The sequence below is a fragment of the Betta splendens genome, chromosome 4, assembly GCF_900634795.4.
Source record: "Betta splendens chromosome 4, fBetSpl5.4, whole genome shotgun sequence".
In the NCBI taxonomy this organism is placed as follows: Eukaryota; Metazoa; Chordata; class Actinopteri; order Anabantiformes; family Osphronemidae; genus Betta; species Betta splendens.
In genome coordinates, this window is record NC_040884.2 from 621,699 (window position 1) to 641,755 (window position 20,057).

At 51.1% G+C, this 20,057-nt stretch overlaps 1 protein-coding gene across 2 annotated transcripts; it reads right to left on the bottom strand.

The window, feature by feature from the left end:
* On the bottom strand, positions 1–19,603 carry frem1b (Fras1 related extracellular matrix 1b). Of its 2 annotated transcripts, XM_029149175.3 has the most exons (37): positions 19,466–19,603; positions 18,701–18,866; positions 18,265–18,546; positions 18,100–18,194; positions 17,773–18,026; positions 17,503–17,702; positions 16,731–17,054; positions 15,749–15,857; positions 15,527–15,658; positions 13,209–13,553; positions 12,749–12,891; positions 12,292–12,488; positions 12,138–12,228; positions 11,768–11,935; positions 11,432–11,640; positions 10,921–11,014; positions 10,588–10,840; positions 9,374–9,568; positions 8,894–9,082; positions 8,592–8,788; positions 8,301–8,508; positions 8,071–8,212; positions 7,082–7,223; positions 6,776–6,980; positions 6,049–6,313; positions 4,180–4,600; positions 3,104–3,305; positions 2,874–3,018; positions 2,541–2,670; positions 2,390–2,462; positions 2,147–2,296; positions 1,611–1,906; positions 1,512–1,544; positions 1,331–1,441; positions 1,119–1,237; positions 950–1,035; positions 1–717 (listed from the first exon to the last, which is right to left on the bottom strand). In XM_029149175.3, the coding sequence occupies exons 3-37, from the start codon at positions 18,478–18,480 to the stop codon at positions 530–532; spliced, it is 6,327 nt and encodes a 2,108-aa protein (XP_029005008.1). In that variant the 5' UTR covers positions 18,481–18,546; positions 18,701–18,866; positions 19,466–19,603; the 3' UTR covers positions 1–529. The 2 variants fall into 2 exon arrangements, 1 of the variants encoding a protein (XP_029005008.1); XR_008694618.1 differs by lacking the exons at positions 1–717; positions 950–1,035; positions 1,512–1,544 and having other exon boundaries at positions 1,331–1,470.
* Positions 19,604–20,057: the final 454 nt, after the last annotated feature.

Genomic DNA, 20,057 nt, shown 5'->3' on the forward strand with positions numbered 1-20,057 from the left:
TGGTGAATAAAACTCATTCTGATTCTGGTTTGTCCATGTTGATTACTACATCTTACAGTAACTGGAAACTACAAAGTTACATGTATTCCTAAAATAACCATTTCATGTCAACTCTCAGAACAAAGAGACAAGACACAACAGCACAGAACAATAAGAAGGAATGACTAGAGCCTGAGATTATAGAGAAATGACAGAAGAGCATGGTTAATAAACAGGAGGAGCATGTGCAAAAGAAACACGTGGTCTTCATGTAGCATGACCTGGTAACAGCCACAATTATCACACTGTTAAACGCAGACTAAGGGAGAAGCTGAGTCTGCCATAAGGCATAAGCTTGGATCCCGGCTACAAACATAACCTCTCCGCTCGCATGTCAGAGACGCTGTCTTTTGCAGGGTCTAGACATGCACATGATGTTCAGTGTGAAGATGACTTCAACCGACACATTCAAAATCTTTCATGCAAAAAGCTGTATTAATCATTTTATTATGGTAAAACAGTAAACAGGTGTGGTCAGGCCGAGAGCGTCTCAGTGATGCTGAGCTGGAGACGAGCAGATGAACCCGTGCTGAGTTTCAGCCGAGCAGCTGGTTGAAATCCAGCTTCTGGGGCTTTGAACCAGGACACACTGGGGTCTCTGCTTGGATCCCCTGCTGCCGAGCGGGGGCCCCCTCACTCTGGGACCAGCCTGCATCCACCCTGGGCCTCCAGGCGTTCCTGAGGGGAAGGAGGTTGCTTGTTGTACAAATGATAGGTTATACAATCAGTACGGGCCCAGGAAGGAAACTTAATGTCCCATTAATACCTATGGTAATATTCTAAATGGGCTGATGCAGCAGCTGCTGCACGAAACTACAAATGACGGATGAATCTAGATACTAAAAAAAGTGTGAACGTGGCCATCAGCACGTGTTCCATGACACTCTGCTGCTCAACACTGTGTTCTCACCGGTCCAAAACGCTTTCCTCCCAGCAAACCTCCACAGCCAGGCCATGTCTTTCCTGGAGCCCACGCTGGCCAGGCTGCTGTTGAACCTGAAGCAGTGAGTCACAAAAGATTCATCCTGTAATTATCACATTGGCGTTCCTCAGTTTTAAACATCAAACGGCTGATTTACAGCAGAGAGCAGGTTCTGTCGGCGCTGGCCCAGCTGGCTACAGACGGGTTGAGGAAGTAACAGCGTGTCCGGCGATGAGTCCAACTGTTGGGACACGAGCTGCTGATTGACTTTCCGCTCTAAGGAGACAAGAGGTCAAAGGTCACTGAGCCCATCCAGAACGGAACCACTCAGCTGAGCTCTTCCTAGGCATAGTTTATGTGTGTCTGTACCTTGCGCTGGTGTCTGGGTGACGGATCCACCTGAGGTGCGTCCTGCGGGAAGCTCCACCCGGCATCACCTGGATGCAGCTCCTCCAGCCGGAGCGGACTCAGACTGTGAAACTGCAGAAGCACCAGGAACTCTGTGAGCTCTGTGTTTGAATAGACGTTTGGACCAATCAGTGAATCTTACCGTCCACTCGCGCTCGTCTGCTGGCAGCCGCAGCTGGAACAGGAAGAGGCAGAAGTCTCCACCGGATCAGTGCTGGACAGGATCTACATCATCACTAACCTTTAGTTCTGCTTGTCTGCTCCCAGTGCTCCCAGTCTCTGGCAGCTGTCTGCTGTAGTGGGTGTGACGGTGGCCTGGCGCTGCCTGATCCTGTGGTTCCCCTGCTCCGTAGTCCAAGTAAGGTCGGCGATCCGGGACGTCTCCTCTGGAAGGGTGAGTCGGGGTCTCCCACAGCAGCTCCGCCTCGATGTCGGTAACAGGGCCCACCTCCTCCTCCAGCCTGGGGGGGTGGGGCAGGACAGGAAGGGGAGGGGGAGGCTGCTTGTCCACCCTCATGCCATCTGGGTCGCACCTTCCTGACAGCAGGAACGGAGAGTCTGTTAAACCCAGCCACCCTGCAGCAAACCCGCTTCTTGCTGAACTGAGGCAATGCTATGAGCCATGAGCCCGACTGAGGAACTAAGCAGGACATAGAACAGCGCGTCCAGGTCCAAACCAAGGTCAAGCTGCATTGTGACCCGAGTCTGCAGCTCAGCCACAGACCTGGGCATTGGCTGCATTTCGCCTCAGGATTACTGACATTATTATTGTTTTACCTCCTCTGGGATCCATGATCTCAACACTAGCTGAGGTCCTGTGTCCCAGGATGGCATTTCTCGGATTTTTCAGGGTGATTATAAAGGCCTCGTGATTTTCCTCCAAACCATCGTCTATCGGATAAATGCTCCAAGTTTTCATGGTGACGCCTAAAGCAGTGGACAAACAAGACAAACACAGTCATAGCATTCATCCACGCAAGAATATCATGTTGGTGCTAAAAGTGGAGCCCAACTCCAGACCTGGGTCAAACTGGATCAGACTGCCTGTGCTGTGGGTGAAATCTCTGCCGGGTTTGGCTGATCCTTCCTCCACCTGCACACAAACACCCCATGACGCTGAATCAGCAGCGCTTCCTAAACATGTCACACATGAGACAAGAATCCACCACACCTGGATGGCCACGTAGGCTGGGTCCGAGCTCCTCCCACTGCGCTGGACCTGGATCTGCAGGGTCCCAGCTGTCTCACAGGTTCTGTAGCAGGTCGCTGAAAACTCCACCCGAGACCAGGACAGCTCCAGTCTGAGGGGACACGCAGACCAGTCTGAGCTGGTCGGACTGCACAAAGGAGCTGAGCTCATCTGAAGCGACACTGCTGCCTCACTGAGAGGAAGGAACCTTAACTCAAACTGGTGGTCACAGGAACAGACACATTCACAAGCCTCCAGAGAGGTCATTTAACGCCAGGAACAGGCTGACCTCAGTTCAGATCAGGCTCTACCTACATTTCCGGCAGCATGGCGTTTCCTGCTGGGTCTGTGAGGAGGAACTGGAAGCTGTCAGCCATCACCCCCACGTCTGCAGGGATGACAAACACCACGGCGCGCTGATCCACGTCTCGCTGCGTGAATCGACCCTGGATGTAGGCGCCTGGTTGGGCGGGAGCACACGAGCAGGTACTTATCTGCTGGGAAGTACTGGGAACGAGAGGAGCGCCTGCTGACGGCCAGCCCACCTGTCAGCGAGTTCTCCAGGAAACCGAAGTGTGGACTCCTGCTGATGGAGTACTGCAGCTCCTCTGTGGGGCTGTCGGGGTCGCACGCCTGAAGGTGCTTGTCGGTGATGAAGATGCCGTAACGCCCACCGCCCACATCCACCACCGTGCTGGGACTGTGCCTGGTGCACAGGCTGGGAGGCATCCGGTCCACGCGAAGCACCTGAATGCAGCAGAAGAATGGCTCAGTCATTAAATCTGAACAGAGACAAGCTGCAGGGCCTGAATCACTGGGTAATGATGATCAGGCAACAATAAATGTCCACAATCTGAGAAGAGATTACTGCTCACAACAACCCAGAAGTAAATTAGACACGTGAAAATATGTTTGCTCCCTCTTTTTGCTTTGCTTGTATTTTCTATATTTATAAACCGTTGGCTTTTGATCAAATGAACCGACGTGCAGTTCTTCTTTGTGCCACTTGATGTCGCTGCTGCTGCGTGTAATGGCAGTTGTTTCAGTTTTTGAACACAGCACCCTTTTTTAATTTTATTTGTTATATTTTAAATAGAGCAAAAATTATATTTAAATTTTACTTATAACAAATACAAGTCAAAAACGGAACTTTTCAATTAGTCATAATAACTGAAATATGTTTTTAACACACTTGGCAATAATAAATTTAATTGACCCGCCCTCAATGTGTGAAGGAGAGATTCCACAGATTTTTCCTCTGTGTTGCATCAGACGACCACAACAAGACCACAACAAGAACTGTTAATAACCTTCCTGTCTACTCACTCACTAAAATCAGTTGTAAAACCAACCAGAATCATCAGTGCCAGTATTAGCTTTTTTTTTTTTTTTTCCATTTAGTAAAGGTTCTTCTGGCCCTCAGGTACAGGTACTTCACCTGTTCTCACTGTGGGTTTTCTTATTAGAATTATTCTTACGTTCTGACATCTGCGAGGGATCAAACCACATTACACTGTATGTGCATTGATCATTCACACTGCTGAAATGAGCAGTTGAAACATGAAACAGTTGATTCACCCCACAAACCTGATATGATGCCGACAGGAAATGAGCGTCTCACCTGGATGGTAAACACTGCAGGCTCATCTCGCAACTGTCCAAATTCTAGGTATCCTCTGTTGCTCCCGTCGCTCGGCAGAAAGTAGAACGTGTCAATCTTTGCTGGGCTGCCCAGGTCATGCTGGTAGGCCAGGTCCAGCCCGTCCAGGTCCAGCTGGGTGAATCTCAGTGACGGTGTCAGTGGGAGCCCTCTCAGCAGCAGCTTCCCATAGCGAGGCGGCTGTGTGACCACAAAGCTCAGGTTGGCTGCAGCCGTGTCGGGGTCAGTGAGCTGTAGGTTTTTGGCCGTAATGGCTTCCGTAGACCCGCCCTGCAGCTGTAGGCCCGTGTTGATGTCCAGGGTGGGAGGGATGCGGTCACCATGCTGGATGCTGAAGTGGAGGGTGCCGCTGTGAGACGAGTCGCCGTTGCTGACGACAAAACTGAGAAGACAAAGCTCCATGTAGTGACATCAGTTTAAAAAGACACACGCGTGCGGTGATATAAAAGTGGGGCCCACCATTGACATAATGCCTTCTCTAGCCCCTAACCCTAACCATCACAAATAAAGGCAGGCGTCTAATCTTTGCTCTAATTTGAACCACAAATCAATTCTAACCTCAGCCCTGAAATCACATCTTGACCATCAAAAAGGCCTTTAAAGTTGTGGGTCCCAGCCAAAGGGCCCCACTTTGATAGGAAAAAAAGGATTTTGAGCCCCACTTTGATGTAACTGCAAGGACACACACACACAAACACGCGCATAGTGATAACTGGACCTGAAAACCTCAGCTCACTGCCAACACAATCTGCCTGCCCTGCAGCTGACAAACTGCCCCGGGCCTGATCACACACGCAGTCCCACGGTAACATCTGGCTCCGGCGTTGGCAGCGTTTGCCCCGGGCCGTTGGTCTGCAGTTGACGCTCTGGACGCCGCAGTGCCAGCGTTGGCATTATTCTTCTAATAAGGCCCATCCATCATCAGCTGAACAGCTCACAGTTGTGTTTAGGTGAACGGTCCTAAATCGGTTCCACGTCCACCACACACCAACGTTTAACCTGCTTAATTCTCGTCCAGAGTGACGATGGGTCTGCTGGAGCCAGGAGCTGCACAGTGGCACTAGCGCCAACGAAACATCCCACATCCCACATGAAGGGAAACATGCAGCCAAAGCTGAGATGGAGCTGTAAATCCAGACGGCTTCAGAAGCAGCTGCTCCTCCTCTGCTTCTCTTCCTGTTTTGTTCCCACTCGGCTCAGATTTGGCCCGTCCCTCTGCTCGCGGTCGGTCTCAGGCTTTAACTCCCACCCGCGGCTGGTGATTCTGTCCACTCAAAGCAGCAGAGGTTCAGGTCCGGGTCTGGATCGGCTCCCTCCTCCTTTAAAATGTCTGAAAGAAGATGAGCAGAGTGGAGGAAGCTTCTGCTTCTCTTCACCGCCCTGTCAGATTTGGGCTTGGAGCAGGTCGTTCGTCCCCAAGTTTATTGTCTTGATGTGAGCAGAATTTCAGCACTATAGTTCCAATAAACTGAGAGCAGCTGCTCAGAACCACACATGGTTCCATCCCAATCTCACTTTATCAGGACTAAAGCCAGATTAGAGCATTATATCATCCTGTTTATTCACAAAGGTCAAAGGTTGAACAAATGAGCACTTTCAGACATTTAGGGGGTGAGAGATGTTTCATCAGAGTAATTTGGTGTTTATTGTTTTGAAATACTCACCTCTTGTTATTGATGATGTCATTTTACATTAGAACTAGAAGGGCTGACACTACTTTGTTTTCATACAGTAACAGCTTCTAACCCTTCCAGGAACCGAGCACTGACTCGTCTGATCCTGGATCTGTTTTTTGACATCCCTCTGGTCTGTTCTGTCCCTTCTTCTCACCTGAACGAGTCTGTGTCTGTGCTGTGGCTGTTGTCGTGGCTGTAGCACAGCCTGTGAGCCGCCACGTCCAGCTGCGTGAAGCTGCTCAGAGCCACTCCAGGCTGCTGGACGGCGTGAAGGAGGCCGCGTCGAGGAGGGGCCGAGACCGTGAAGATCAGCTGCTCTGGGCCACTGGCCGAGTCGGACGCCAGCAGGATGTCTGTGTTCAGCACCACCCGCTCACCTTCCCTCAGATGCACTGCCCTGATCAGCAGCACAATGTCACCTGCCGGACGAAGGAGGCGTTAGCCTGCGCAGCTTCGTTATACATATATCCAGTGGTTGTGTGAACCACTGGATCAGTGTTCTAACTCTCTAACCAGAACCAGAAGACGGATCCAGCAAACCAACCTAAAAAAACGGCTTAAAGCGTTTTAGAGAGGAGTGAAGGAAGGGCACCGGAGGACCCCACATTAATAATTCACCAGCTGAGGAGCTCAGTCGTTTCTCACCTTGGCTCCTCCAGGACCACGGGCCCGGAGCCAGAGGGTCCGAGGCCTCTGTGCTGTGTTCACCCGACTGGCAAAGCTGGCACAGCAAGTTGAAGAAGGGGGCTCAATAATTCATGAGGCATCACAGGCGTCTGAGCCGAGCATCAAACTTTTCTCTTAGGTTTTACAACTTTTCTATGTGTTTTGAGTGTTTTAGATGTTGAACCTGCTCAAACTGAGCTGATATGACCTCTGACCTTTGGGCACGCTGTGGACGGAGATGAAGAAGCTCTGCGCTGGAGTCTCATTGTCCAGGTCGCTCAGGCTGAAGCGAAAGCTGTCGTGACCTTTGAAGCTGGAGCTGATAGCGGCGGCGCTGTGTTTGTACCACACACGGTTCATGTCCACGTCTTCCTGAGTGAAGTTCTGACCCGACGTCAGTTCAGTCCAACCTGTCCGCATCTGTGACAGTGACAGTTCTAGGTTTAATCATTTCACACCAGCTTTGTTTACTACTGCACGTTATGAGTGGATACAGGAACCAGGTGCCACCGCCTCCTCACCTTCAGCTGCAGTTTGCCAAAGCGCGGCACGGCGCTGATGATGTAGTGGACCTGGTGAGGGGGCGTGTCCGGGTCCGCGGCCTCCAGAACCAGGCTGGAGATGAGCCCGCGCTCCCCAGCATCCACCTCCAGCCCAGCATTCCTGCAACGTTTAGAGGGCGGGTCATTTCTATTCTGTTTGTTTATTTTGTTCTGCTCAACATTTTTTTTAAACCTAAAGTAAAAACAACAGAACTCAAATGAAGGTGTGCTGCAGGATACGCTGGGCGTTCGTGTGGGAGCACCGGGATCTTGGAGATCTGGTGCCGATGGGGTCGGGGGGTGAACATCACAAACCATCTGGCTGCTTCCTCAGCTGGAACTAAAATCCACACAGGACAGAAGCTGGCACATCCGAAACAAGGAGCCCAGCATCTGCCAAGTCTCTTCTTTACTTCTGCCTCGGTGCCTGTTCAGCACCAGCTCGGCCAGTGCCAGCACCCACTCACACCAACAGCTGATCTGGGGACCCGCTCATGGATGCAAATCCCAATCATTCGTTCAAATGAAAACATTATGGTGGGGTGGGGTTTCCACTGAAGCAAACAGAGACAGGCCCCCACCTCCCTTCCTCCCAGTCCCATGTCGACACCTGCAGCAGCAAACCCACAGACTCTGAGACTTAAGAGATATTAATAATAAATGAAGCCGCTACAGGTTTGAAACCAAAACAAAGAGGAAGCATTTGAAGCTGTCAGACGCTTCATATGTTGAAAAGGAGATTTTAAGAACCTATATAATTCCGCTGGGGCCACTTTATTAGCAACAGCCTTTAAGTCTGAGGCAACCATTCATTTATTAACAGGTCATTGTACCAAAGGTTAACTACTCAGGTGTCAGTGGTAAATTAGACGTGACCTAAAACACATTCATGTTTATACACTAACTTCTACATCTGTGTTTCATGACGTTAGGGTAAAGGTACATGTGAGCTAGAGTTCAGGTCGTACTTGAGCAGCCTCGGTTTCTCGTCGTTGACCTGCACCACGGTGACCTGAGCCGTTGCCTGAACTGTGTAGACGCCGTCTGTCAGCCGCAGAGTCACAGCATCCTTCAGGGTTTCTGTGTCATCGTGCATGTACACAATTAAGCCTGCAGACAGAGGAGAGGATGAGGACGACAAAATTCACATGACGCCGTGACTTCAGCTACACGAATCGCACCCACAGCTCTCTCTCACCTTGTAAGAGCTCCTGCAGAGTGAAGGAGGTGATGAGGAGGCTCCTGTGCAGGAGGTCTGGTTCCTTGTAGTGGCCATAGAAGCTGTTCACCAGGCAGCCATGGGCTGGAGGCTGCACCACCGTGAAGGTCAGCGGGTCAGGAGGGGCGTCCAGGTCTGAGGCGCTCAGGAAGGTTGGAGTCAGTTTCCTCATCCCACCCTCTGTCACCTGAGGACAACACCAGGAACAAGGCTGATCCACACTCATGCCTAATCACAGAACAGCTGAAGCTAATGCTGAGCTGGACATACGGTGAAGTTGGCGAACTGCAAAGTCGGCGGTTCGTCATTGGTCGGGTTAATGAGGATGTGGAAGGCGACGGGGGCAGAGTGGTGCACGCCGTCACTCACACTGACAGACAGCTGGTCAGCAGTTGGCTCCGTCCCACTGTGCTCTGACTGGACGTAGTTGATGAAGCCTGACATCAGGTGGATGAGACTAAAGGATTCTGGAAATGACAAACTCCAGCATAAGTCCAGTGGCCCGTCATTTACTGTCACTGCTGCACGCTGCATGTATGAGGCTTATTCCAAACCCAGTTCTACACACTGACCCACTCGGACACCAGCGTTGCTCTTTTCAGACCCAGGTGCCGGAAGAGTGTTCTCCAGGAACCCGCGCAGTGGCGGTATCTCAATGTGGAAGGTCAGCTGGTCAGGGGGACTGTCCTGGTCCAAGGCCCCCAGAACCCCCGCACACAGACAGGCCCAGGAGCCCTCGTCCACCACCAATATGGGTTCACCTGAACCAAGAAAAGCAACATAGAACTTACTAATTACTACTTACAATGACCAGAACTCCACACGCTCATTATCATCACTTATACACACACACACACACACACACACACACACACACACACACACACACACACACACACACACACACACACACACACACACACACACACAAACACGACCTGTGAGAGACAATCATCCATCATCAATCGTCCTCATAAATACAGCATACACAGGCTGGACTCTTCTAGAGATGTGTGTGACACTGCAAGTGTCCTCTCAGATCTTAGACTTACGCACAACGACGGAGGGCACTTTGTTGTTGACTGGTGAAACGGTGATATTAAGGTCATAAACTGGAAGCATGCCATGCAGGGGGACGGGTGGTGGAGGGGCGTCTCCATGGCAACAGCCATCGGTGCCACCAGCCTCACCGTCAGAAATGATGAGAGTGACAGTGTCAAACACAGGATCAGGCCCGATTTCACCTCCTGGACAGAGTTTATACAAGCAACACGACTCAATTCTGTCTGTGACTATACGACACAGGAGTTAGATTCACAGCAACCGACAAATTCACAGCAGGAGACGGATTCACAGCAGGAGACGGATTCACAGCAAGAGACAGATTCACAGCAAAAGACAGATTCACAGCAAGAGACTAATTCACAGCAAGGGACGGATTCACAGCAAGAGACAGTTTCACAGTCGGAAAGACGGATTCACAGCAGGACACGGATTCACAGCATGAGATGGATTCACAGCAAGAGACAAATTCACAGCGGGAGACGGATTCACAGCAAGAGACAGATTCACAGCAAGGGACGGATTCACAGCAGGAGACGGATTCACAGCAAGAGACAAATTCACAGCAAGGGACAAATTCACAGCAGGAGACGGATTCACAGCCGGAGACGGATTCACAGCAGGAGACGGATTCACAGCCGGAGACGGATTCACAGCAGGACACGGATTCACAGCAAGAGACAGATTCACAGCAAGAGACAAATTCACAGCAAGAGACGGATTCACAGCAGGAGACGGATTCACAGCAAGAGACAAATTCACAGCCAGAGAGACGGATTCACAGCAGGACACGGATTCACAGCATGAGACGGATTCACAGCAAGAGACAAATTCACAGCAGGAGACGGATTCACAGCAAGAGACAGATTCACAGCCCGAGACGGATTCACAGCAGGAGACGGATTCACAGCAAGAGACAGATTCACAGCAAGGGACAAATTCACAGCAGGACACGGATTCACAGCATGAGACAGATTCACAGCAAGAGACAAATTCACAGCAGGAGACGGATTCACAGCAAGAGACAGATTCACAGCCCGAGACGGATTCACAGCAGGAGACGGATTCACAGCAAGATACAGATTCACAGCCCGAGACGGTTTCACAGCAAGAGACAGATTCACAGCCCGAGACGGATTCACAGCAAGAGTCGGATTTACATTTTGACAGTTGAAGCAGCTGGTAGAACACGACCTGACCTCACCTGTGTGGACATAGAAGATGAGTCCCTGCAGCAGGTCCTTCTGAGAGAATTTGTCCACGCTCAACCCAGATCTCTGCAGCTCTCCTCTGCCAGGACTTCGGGCCAGCATGTAGGTGAGCCTGGAGTCATCACTGTCTCTGTCTGTAGCCAACAGGTAGTCCACCGTCAGCTGGACCTGGCCTCCCTCTTCACAGCCCACCTCCCCCCGGAGACCTTCTCGTAGCTGTGGAGGCTCATCATTCATGGGCAGCACCTGAAGACACCAGGACAATGACTTGATCAGTTTGGTTCCTTCGTTCCACTGAACGTTGCTTTTGGCACCTGATAGTTTACCTGTATCGACAAGATGACATCAGCTGAGTTTACACCATCGGTCACCTTCAGCCCGACTTCGTCCTCTGTGGTCTCTGAGTCATCGTGAATGAGTCTGTGACACATCCGACTGCATTAGTATGAGAACATCATGCAGGTAAGTTAAAGACAGAATCAGAGACAGAAGAAAAAACTAAACAGACTCGGCAAAAAGAATGTCCTCGAACAGGACACCAAGCTTCAAGTTCTTCACCTGTGATTTGGTTACAAAACGAGTCAGTGAGAGAAAAAAAATAACATTATAGAGAATAAACTGGGGCAGAATATTTGTCTGTTCAATTTGCTGATGCTTCCAAGGGTCCAGTCATTTAACTTTCCCTGTCATCCTGCAGGCTGTGGTGTCAATCTGAACCAATGTTTTGTTTTGGAGCTCTGCACCAAAATACAGTTTACTTTTAATTTTTAATTTGACTGAAAATCAACCTCAGTCATCAGGAACCATGAGAGGCTTCCTGTGCTCTTCTGGCCTCACCTCAGCCGGAGGCCTCTCAGATCCTGCAAGGTGAAGGCGTCTCCCTGCAGCAGAGTCCTGCCCTGCAGCTCCAGGCGGCCATGAGCAGGCGTCCTCTGGACCTCCACCCTCAGCACCTCCTCCCAGCTGTCCTGGTCCCGAACCAGGAGGTGGTCCTCTGTGATGAAAGCCCCTCCGCCCTCCTCCACCCGCAGCAGGTTGGTGAAGGCCTGCCGACCACAAATCAAAACACTGGAAACTGCGCTCACACTTTGTGTCCACTGATGTAAAATGAAAAGAAAAATACTACAATTATGTCTGATTGATAATGAAGTTGAGTCTCGCTTGAACCCTGACCTCTGGCTTCTGGTCGTCCACTGGGGTGACGGTGATGTTGAAGAGGAGGCCAGAGACGCTGCCACCGTGGTGGTCGACAACAGAGAAGACAAACTGGACAAAGAGCTGCTCTGGGCCAATGTCCTCCACTGGAGGCATGAAGGCCACCTTCCTGTGGTTCACCGCATGCTGCAGGAATGAGGACAGCACACGTCACGCTTCACTTCTACAAACACCATTCGCTTTGCATCTGTCATGTGACTATTATTCTTATCATTCCTATATACTGTATTATTATTACTAATATTATTATCCTGTCACTATTTCTCTGCTGTATTGCTGCTGTAATTTCCCACTCTGTGGGGCGAATAAAGGTTTATCTTATCTAGACCTGAGTGAAGGACTTCAGCTCTGGCACCATGTGGTCTTTCTTCATGCCGTTGGTGCCGTCTGTGTAAAACAGGCGTCCAGCGTCCATCAGCCTACAACAGAAAACAGGTCAAACACCAAGTCCGGACAATGCCAGGTTCTGGTTGAGTCCTTACCCAGGATGCAGTGGGCTAAAGCAGGGCTGGGTGACGACGTAGGTCAGGTCACTGTGTGGATGCTCGTTGTCTATGAAGTGGAGGTGAGCCTGGGTGATGTAGACCACGTCCGTCTCCTTTACAGACAGGGAGAGAACGCAGCCGGGGACTTGAACCGGCAGCTGATCCTTCACTGGGAAAACATGGAGCACCAGCGTCTGGACAGCGGCAGGAAACCAGAGCTGAGTGTCAGAACTTCAGTCAACGCTTCATAACATAAATAGGCTCCTCATTTATTCTGTGCAGGTTTCCCCAGGGCTGTTTGCTGATTTTGTGAAACTGCCATACAGCCTAGACTTTGGTTTAATGTGGTTTAACGTGTGCTGTTACTTCGGCACCAGAGGACTGAGTAGCTTAAACCAGCTTCTTTACGGTTTGCTTTATTTCTGGGACAGAAGCACTTGATGGTTCCACTCACATAAGTCTGGGACAGGTTTGGTGGCTGGTGGCTGTCGGACAGCGTGAAGTCCAAAGAGTCTTCGAACTGCTCCTCTCCCGAGTGCCGGTAATAGATCTGACCCTGGATCAGATCGCTCTGCAGGAAACGATCCACAGAAACTCCTGGAGAGGAAGGAACAGCAAGACTTCATACCAATCATGCTTTATTTATCCAGAATCATGGATTAAATGATCTTTTTTCTAATTTAGTTCATGGTAACAGACTAAAAATTTAAATGACGACTTTCTTCTCCTTTTTCTACCTACACATTTAGTACATATGACACATCATTTGTGTAGTGTTTTACCAGCAGTAAGGTCTTGTGATGTACAGTACAGTACAGTACAGTTTAAGTTAAAGTGGCTTCAAGCAGTTTGAGGTCAAACTAAAATGATCCTGTTTTCTTCTTTAAACAGCCCCGGTTCAGCTCCAACCTCACCTGTTCCGTGGGGCGACGTCTTCCTGAGCAGCTGCCCCGCCCTGGGGACGGAGACTAGTTGGTAGAGGATGAAGTCATCGCTGGAGTCCAGGTCAGAGGCCAGCAGCATGTAGTCCTCCAGACGCACAGACCCACCCTCCTGCACCTCCACTGCCACGTTGTTGATGAGGAACGGCGGGGAGTCGTCTTTGGGCAGGATGTTAACAGGGAACTTGTGTCGGATGCTGTGACGCCCGTCACTGATGCGGAAGACGATATGGTCGCGAGTGGTGTCGCTGTCCGAGTGATGGTAGGCGACCGCCCCATCTTTCAGGTCCCACACACGGAACATGAAGGCCTTCGCACCTGGGGAACAGGCCAGAGTTGTCTAAAAGAGCTGCACGTGTTTGTCCGGAGCTGAAAGCTGCTCCCTTTAGCTGGATCATCTTCCTCCGGTCTCCAACCTAAAGGAGTCTGAGCATCAATTCATCAGTTTGAGGAGTTGGACTCAACATAAAAAACTTGCGCCCTACATTAATGCGATGCAGGCCGTGTCCGCTCGCCAGCTCTCTGCTGGCTGGCCTCCTCACATTCAGATCGTTGCAGCGCTAACAGCAACGCTCACACGATGGCGGCCGGCTGTCGAACGCCTGTTTTAGCAGCCAAAGCTTTGCGCTTTGATTCAATTACGGTCTCCAACACATGCACGCTGTTTTCTCCCATTGTCACTTGGAAATAACAAGATTCTCTTAGCGCCTGAAGGCACCGTGAGGCGCTGGCTGGGCTTTGTGCTGTGAACACCGGTGGGGTAATACATGGCGTCCTTCCCAGTGGCCGCTCGGCTGCCAGGACGAGCGCTTCCCGTCTCCCTGCGTGTGCCAGAGAGACAGAAGGGCAAGGTCAGCAGACAGATTGAGAGACGAGTGGTCGCAAGCCCGAACCTCATTAGCAACTTTACCAAGGGGAACCAGCTACTGGTCCAAGTGATGGAAACAACTTGGTAATTGGGCCCATAGGTGGCGTTGGGCAGCAGGCCCACAAAGGAAGAACCGGGCTGGGAGTGTACGCTGGGACAGGCAGCTTTCCATTTGGCTGAAGGCGCTGCAGGGAGCCTGCAGTGCCTGTCCCCACGCTGCAGCATGGAGGGTCAGCACCCCCCACCCCCCACAGACACGGCGCTGGAGAAGAGAGCCAAACTTCGGTCAGCGCAGTCAACTTCAACTGTGGAGATGGGAGGAAGGTGGAAAGCTGCCCAGTGGGACAGAAGTTTGAGCCCCATCACACAAACAGGCTGATGTTTTACAGAGAGAAGCAGCTGCTAAATACAGTAAAGCCAAGGCTCCTTTTAAACGAAGCCTTCAGGAAAAAAACATCCATTCAACTTGCCATGGAAACAGATTTGTTCTTTTCACTGTTTGCTTCTTCCTCCTTCACACACTCAAAGTTCCGCCAGGATGACATCTCCTAAAATGATGGTGAGAGCGACTTCAGCCTCAGCTTCTGTCCGGCTAACAGCCGCATCTGAGTACAGATGATGAGCCACCAGCACACAGACTGTGTCCCACCTCCGCAGCAAGGCCATTCTGTAAACCATAAGTTCATCTCCAGAAAAACGCTGACACAACAACTGCTCCGTGACGCAGTGTGGTTTCATCTACACTCAGTGAATGTGACGTAGAGGCATCCGACCCCAGCAGCCGGCTGCAGGGTCACATCGCAAAGATCCACTGTTCAGCTCCTCAAGCTGCTTCTTCATTCAGCAGGAAAGCGTGGCCTCGGCGCTTTTCTCTTCTTTCACAGAGCAGCCGTAAAGGTTCCGTCCTTGGCCCTGCACTTCTGTCGCCTCCCCTCCCTCCCTCTAGCTGATATGTGAAAACCTGTTTGGGGACAGTGCATCTGCTCCCTGTGCACGACGGCATGAAATGGCATAAGTCTCTCCAATCTGCTGGGCCGCGCTGCGATGGAGACAGCGACGGCTCCCTACGCGCTGGGCTGGAAGGGACAGACATGGAGCAACGGGGGCGGGAGGCAGCAGCCTCGGCCCCTGGCGAAGCGGCGTGGCCCCATTTTACACCTGATTAGCAAACACATGCAGGGCCACTACACATATGCTTCCCCAGCCACACCACAGTCCCTGACGGATGGGCACCACATGGAGGGAAAGGCCAGATGACAATATTTAGGAATTCCCAGGGCAGTGAGTGTCGGAATACCAGCATGGGAATACAGGACACAGCCTCCACCAAGCAAACACCACAGCCATCATCAGTCTGCACCCAGTGTGACCCACTTACTGACTTACAGTATCCTGTTGTCAGACGTGACCTTCGACCCCTCACCTCTCACACTGAGACGTCCGTGTTCAGGCCCATCCACTGCCACCAGGTAGACGGCGTCCAGGTCGTCGCTGTCGACTATCTGCAGCTCCTCCCAGGTGATGTGTCGAGACTGACCCTCCAACAGGTCCAGACCTACAGCACCAGCGAGGTGTAAGTCTGTCACTCGTCCTCTTTAGTGCTAAACACAGTAAACTGTCTTTGTCACTGTCTGGTAAAACGCACCCATGTTCCAGGAGACTCTGGGTGCCCTGGTCTCAGCTGCCCTGATGGAGATGTGGACCACTATGGACGGGCCAGTCATGAAGAAACCGTCTATCACCTGGAACTGCACCTGAAAGCAGAGTGAGCAACAAGAGATGTGTCCCCGACAGATGAAACTACAAAACCTCTCACACAGCTATTAAGTCAAAGGTTCAGCGAAGATCTATTATCATCTACGCCAAAAGAGAATGTAGAGAAGCTGCAGTAGGAAAGAGAAGAACTGTGGATGTGCCATTGTGACAGCTTTCTCAGACCAGCGGTCTCCAACCTTCGTTGTACCACAGACCTGTTTCACGTAATTCCGGACTGGAATAGAAACAACTAAAAACAAAGTGCGTAAACGTCAACTCACCACGAGCAATGAGGTGGTTTCTGATCTGGGGCTAATGGGAGACAATGACACCCACAGCGGCTTTGAAGGCTTCATAGCCTCATTAGCTCCCTGTCATCACACATGATGCAGAGCTGCTTAACGACAATGACCTGAAAATGGACCCATACTGTATTTTACACAGGATGCAGCTTTCTTATTCTTGGGAGTCAAACGCTCTAAATCTGTCTCCTCCTTAGGTCGCTGTCTTTCTAAACATATTTGTTTTATATTCATTTTAATCAGCTTGTGGGTTCAATTTCTAACAGACCACATCACACGACTGACACAAGCAATTTTTCAAATAAAAAATCTGTTTAACCCCAATAATCAATCAAATATTTCTTAGCCATTTGGTCTGTGGGCCTGGTACTAAATGATCTAAGGATCAGTACTGGTCTGTGGCCCGGTCTTTGGGACCTCTGTCCCAGGCCACACATGTCCTGCTGTAACACTTTGGCGCATGAGCAGCCGCAATCAGACAACAGCAATTCTGACAGAGTGAGATCAAACTCACTGGAGCCGAGCAGCAACTGTGTGACTGGCTCCAGCATTTTATCATAAGAACCAAACCTCGTAGTTCCTTCGCTGCGCCTGGCTGCTGCTGGGCGGCTGGTAGGCCACCTTCATCTCGTGCAGATCCAGCCAGGTGAAGGAGCCAATGGGCTTGGTGTGGTCGTCTAGGTGGGTGAGGAAGCCTTCAGCAGGTGGAGCGGTGATGTTAAAGACCAGACCCTCCTGCGGTGTCTCCTGGTCCTCGGCGTCCAGGGTGGCCGTGGTCAGAGGCGTGAGAATGAACTGGTCCACCTCCAGGATGAAGGAGGCCATGAGTGCAGCTCGGGGCAGCTGGTTCTGCAGCGCACCTTGGATCATAACTGGCAACCACACAGCCTCTGACTGGGGGAGGAAAGTCGAGGTGGACGATGAAGCATGTTTCTCTCACCGAGCTGTGTAAATGTGAATGTATTTAGACACATACTGCACCTGCTGCTATGAATAGAAGCCTGAGACCCACACAATCAAATGTGTTAGAAATGACAAGAAGAAGAAAGACGTGCTAATAAGAAGCGAAGAAAGCGCCTCGGCATCGAGGATCTCTGAATCCGTTCAAAGCTCTGCAAAACCTCCTGCTGCACATCCTTCCACATCCACAGAGCTGAGAAGTATGTGAAGTGTGATGTCACCTCATCTCTGCCAATAAACCCTCTTCACCTGACATGCTAATCTCACCTGGATAACTTCCAGCTAGGATATGACAAGATCTGCACTTTATCAACTTCAGCTGAATTACAGCTCATGAGTCGCTTCACTGAGCAACAGGCTCAGCTCTGAGCGGTTGCTCTACCTCCAACAAGGCCCTGGTGTTCTGCTCCCTCAGCTCCACCCTGATGGGGATGTAGTCGACCTCTGGAGACGGAGGGCTAAGGTGCTGGTACTTCAGGCCGGCACTCAGGAAGTCCTGGCAGCTGCTTTTAAAGGATTGAACTTCTACAGTGTCGTGAGGACACGGTTTGTTTCCAGGACAGAGCGCTGTGGTCTCTCTGCCTGGAGAATCCAACAACAAGTATCAGAACCAGCCTCAGCTTAACCCGTATGTTCAGTGACTGTGACATACCCTTCCTTTGGGTAGAATCTTTCACCAGCCGACCCAGAGCCGGGAAACCGGTCTCGGCGCTGATCAGTCTGACTGTGCAGACCAGGTCCGGACTGGTGTTGATTCTCAGGATGGAGCCATCAATGGCGTTGGACAGAGCGTAGAACTGTGGAACCACTAGCGGAGCGCTGCCCATCTGTGCCACACCGGTGTCAGGCCCCACCACCCGCACAGACAGAACCACTGTCTGCACCAGTGTGACTGAAGGTGAGAACCTGGACACAGACAACACACACACCTCAGAGGGGAGCAGGTCCAGGGGTAGAGCCAGTGGCACAGAGAGCGGACCTGTAGACCCTCAGCGCCACCGTGTCCTCAGCGAGTAGAGGGCTGCCGTTGTGGACGTACTTCACTTCGTCCTGCAGGAAGCTGCAGTCAAACGCCTGCAAAGATCAAGGAACAACTCAGAAACAGCTCGGCCACAGAACCTGACCTACAGCAGACGTGTCCTACCTGCGGTGTCAGCCTCCCCACCCTCTGAGCCACGGCTTCAGTCATCACCTCCACCTTACAGTCCTCAGCTGGCTCCACAGTGATCTTCAGCTCCTTCTCTGTGACAAACACAGAGTGACCCCTGATGACCTCCACACCTGAGTTCACCACAACCAGCCCATTGCAAACAGCCCCAGTCATCAGGAGCGGCACCAATAGGACCCAGACAGCGGCCATTGTGGGTCTGCACAGGTCCTGCAGATTCACAGCGTTGTGGAGGTTTCCTTCAGGCCAGAGGAGGAGCTTAAAGACAGACAGATAGTGAAACCAACCTCTAAACAGGACAATGCTGGACAGTCAGGAGAAAGCTCCAAACAAAATGGACCTGTCTCTGTAGGTCCTGCTGACTCAATCAAATGACAAACTGTGGGAGGAGTGAACATGAGTTGGCTCCTACCTCCGCAATTGGTTCTAACTCTGCATCCTCTGAATCTCTCACTGGGGCTCTGCTCCAGCTCCTTCCACTGACAGAACCAGCACCACAAGTGGCCCAGTCCCAACTGGGAAAGGTTTTTACCCTCCAGTTCACTCCAAACAGGATACAAGGGGTTAATCTGTGTGACCTGCAGAGTTGTAGGAGACGGGGAGGGTGGGGGAGGGAGCAGAGGCTTAGGATCAAAGACCGGGGTGTCACTTCCCATCAGGCCAAAGGAGCACAAACCTGGCAAATGTAGCTACAGAGACTGTATGTTTGATCAAGTTAACCTCGGGAAAAGATAAGTGTTTAACCACATGCATCTTGCTTTCCTGCTTCCTTCACACACAGATTAATCATGTTAAGTTCTGAACAATACTCAATTGGGACTTCATGGTCCCCAGAGGATGCATCTTTAGTTGAATGATCCTCTGACTCTTACTACCAGAGGTCCAAAGCAGCGATGACATTCTATGGACAGTTTTCAGAGTTAAGTTCCAGATGTACAGTAGCATCTGTACCAGAGTGTGAACGACTACATGCTGTTCTGATGCTAATAATGCTAATGGCTAGTTAATGCTAGTAGCGGTTCGGGAGAGGCAGCATTTATTTATCTCACGCATAAGAAAGCATGTTCTTCATGTTTCTCTACAGACCGTAACTAAACACATCCTCAGCTGGTTGGAGACAGAGGGACGAGGAAGGAACGCGGGTTCCTCCAGCCCGTTACAGTTGTGCGGCTCTTACCTGCAGCTTCTGGAACTTCTGAGTTTGTCTCCGTCTTCTTCACCTCCTGCACACGATCAGAGGAGAGGAATGCTGTCACACACACACTCACACAGGCTTCACACCCCCGATCAGCAGCTCCCGTCACCCCACGACGTCTGGCATCCAGCAGGGGGGGGGGGGGGGGGGGGGGGGGGGGGGCAGGAAACCGCTGCTTGTGCAGCCCCCTCGTCTCTGAGCCCCTGATTTACACTTTATGCAGCCGCTGCACCACATGGTTCTGGCAGAACCCACAGCTCTGTGGTCAGATACAGTGTACTGCTCCTTGTGGCCGCTTTATTAGGAACACCTGTCCAGTCTGGCACAGTACTCTAATGTTCCTCTGTTTAATATTGTGTATCAGAAGGTCGAGGCCTAGTAATGTTCAGCTTTAGCGCTGAACCGCTCGAATGTGGTCCAAAAAAAGAACTGTGTCTGAATGGGCCAAACCAGCATCTGGATCCTGAATTAAAGTAGAGCTGGACTGAGACAAAGCTCGGCCTTAATGGAAAGAGCAGCAGTGGCTGAATCCAGAATGTGGTAACAACTAGGACAGACAGACTAACACACACAC

Coding starts and splice junctions, on each gene's coding strand:
- frem1b (XM_029149175.3), bottom strand. CDS start 18,480: ATGGCCGCTGTCTGGGTCCTATTGGTGCCGCTCCTGATGACTGGGGCT. Junction 15,659..15,748: donor CAGAGTCTCCTGGAACATGG/GTGCGTTTTACC, acceptor CTGGTGCTGTAG/GTCTGGACCTGTTGGAGGGT. Junction 12,892..13,208: donor GACGTCGCCCCACGGAACAG/GTGAGGTTGGAG, acceptor CTTCCTCTCCAG/GAGTTTCTGTGGATCGTTTC.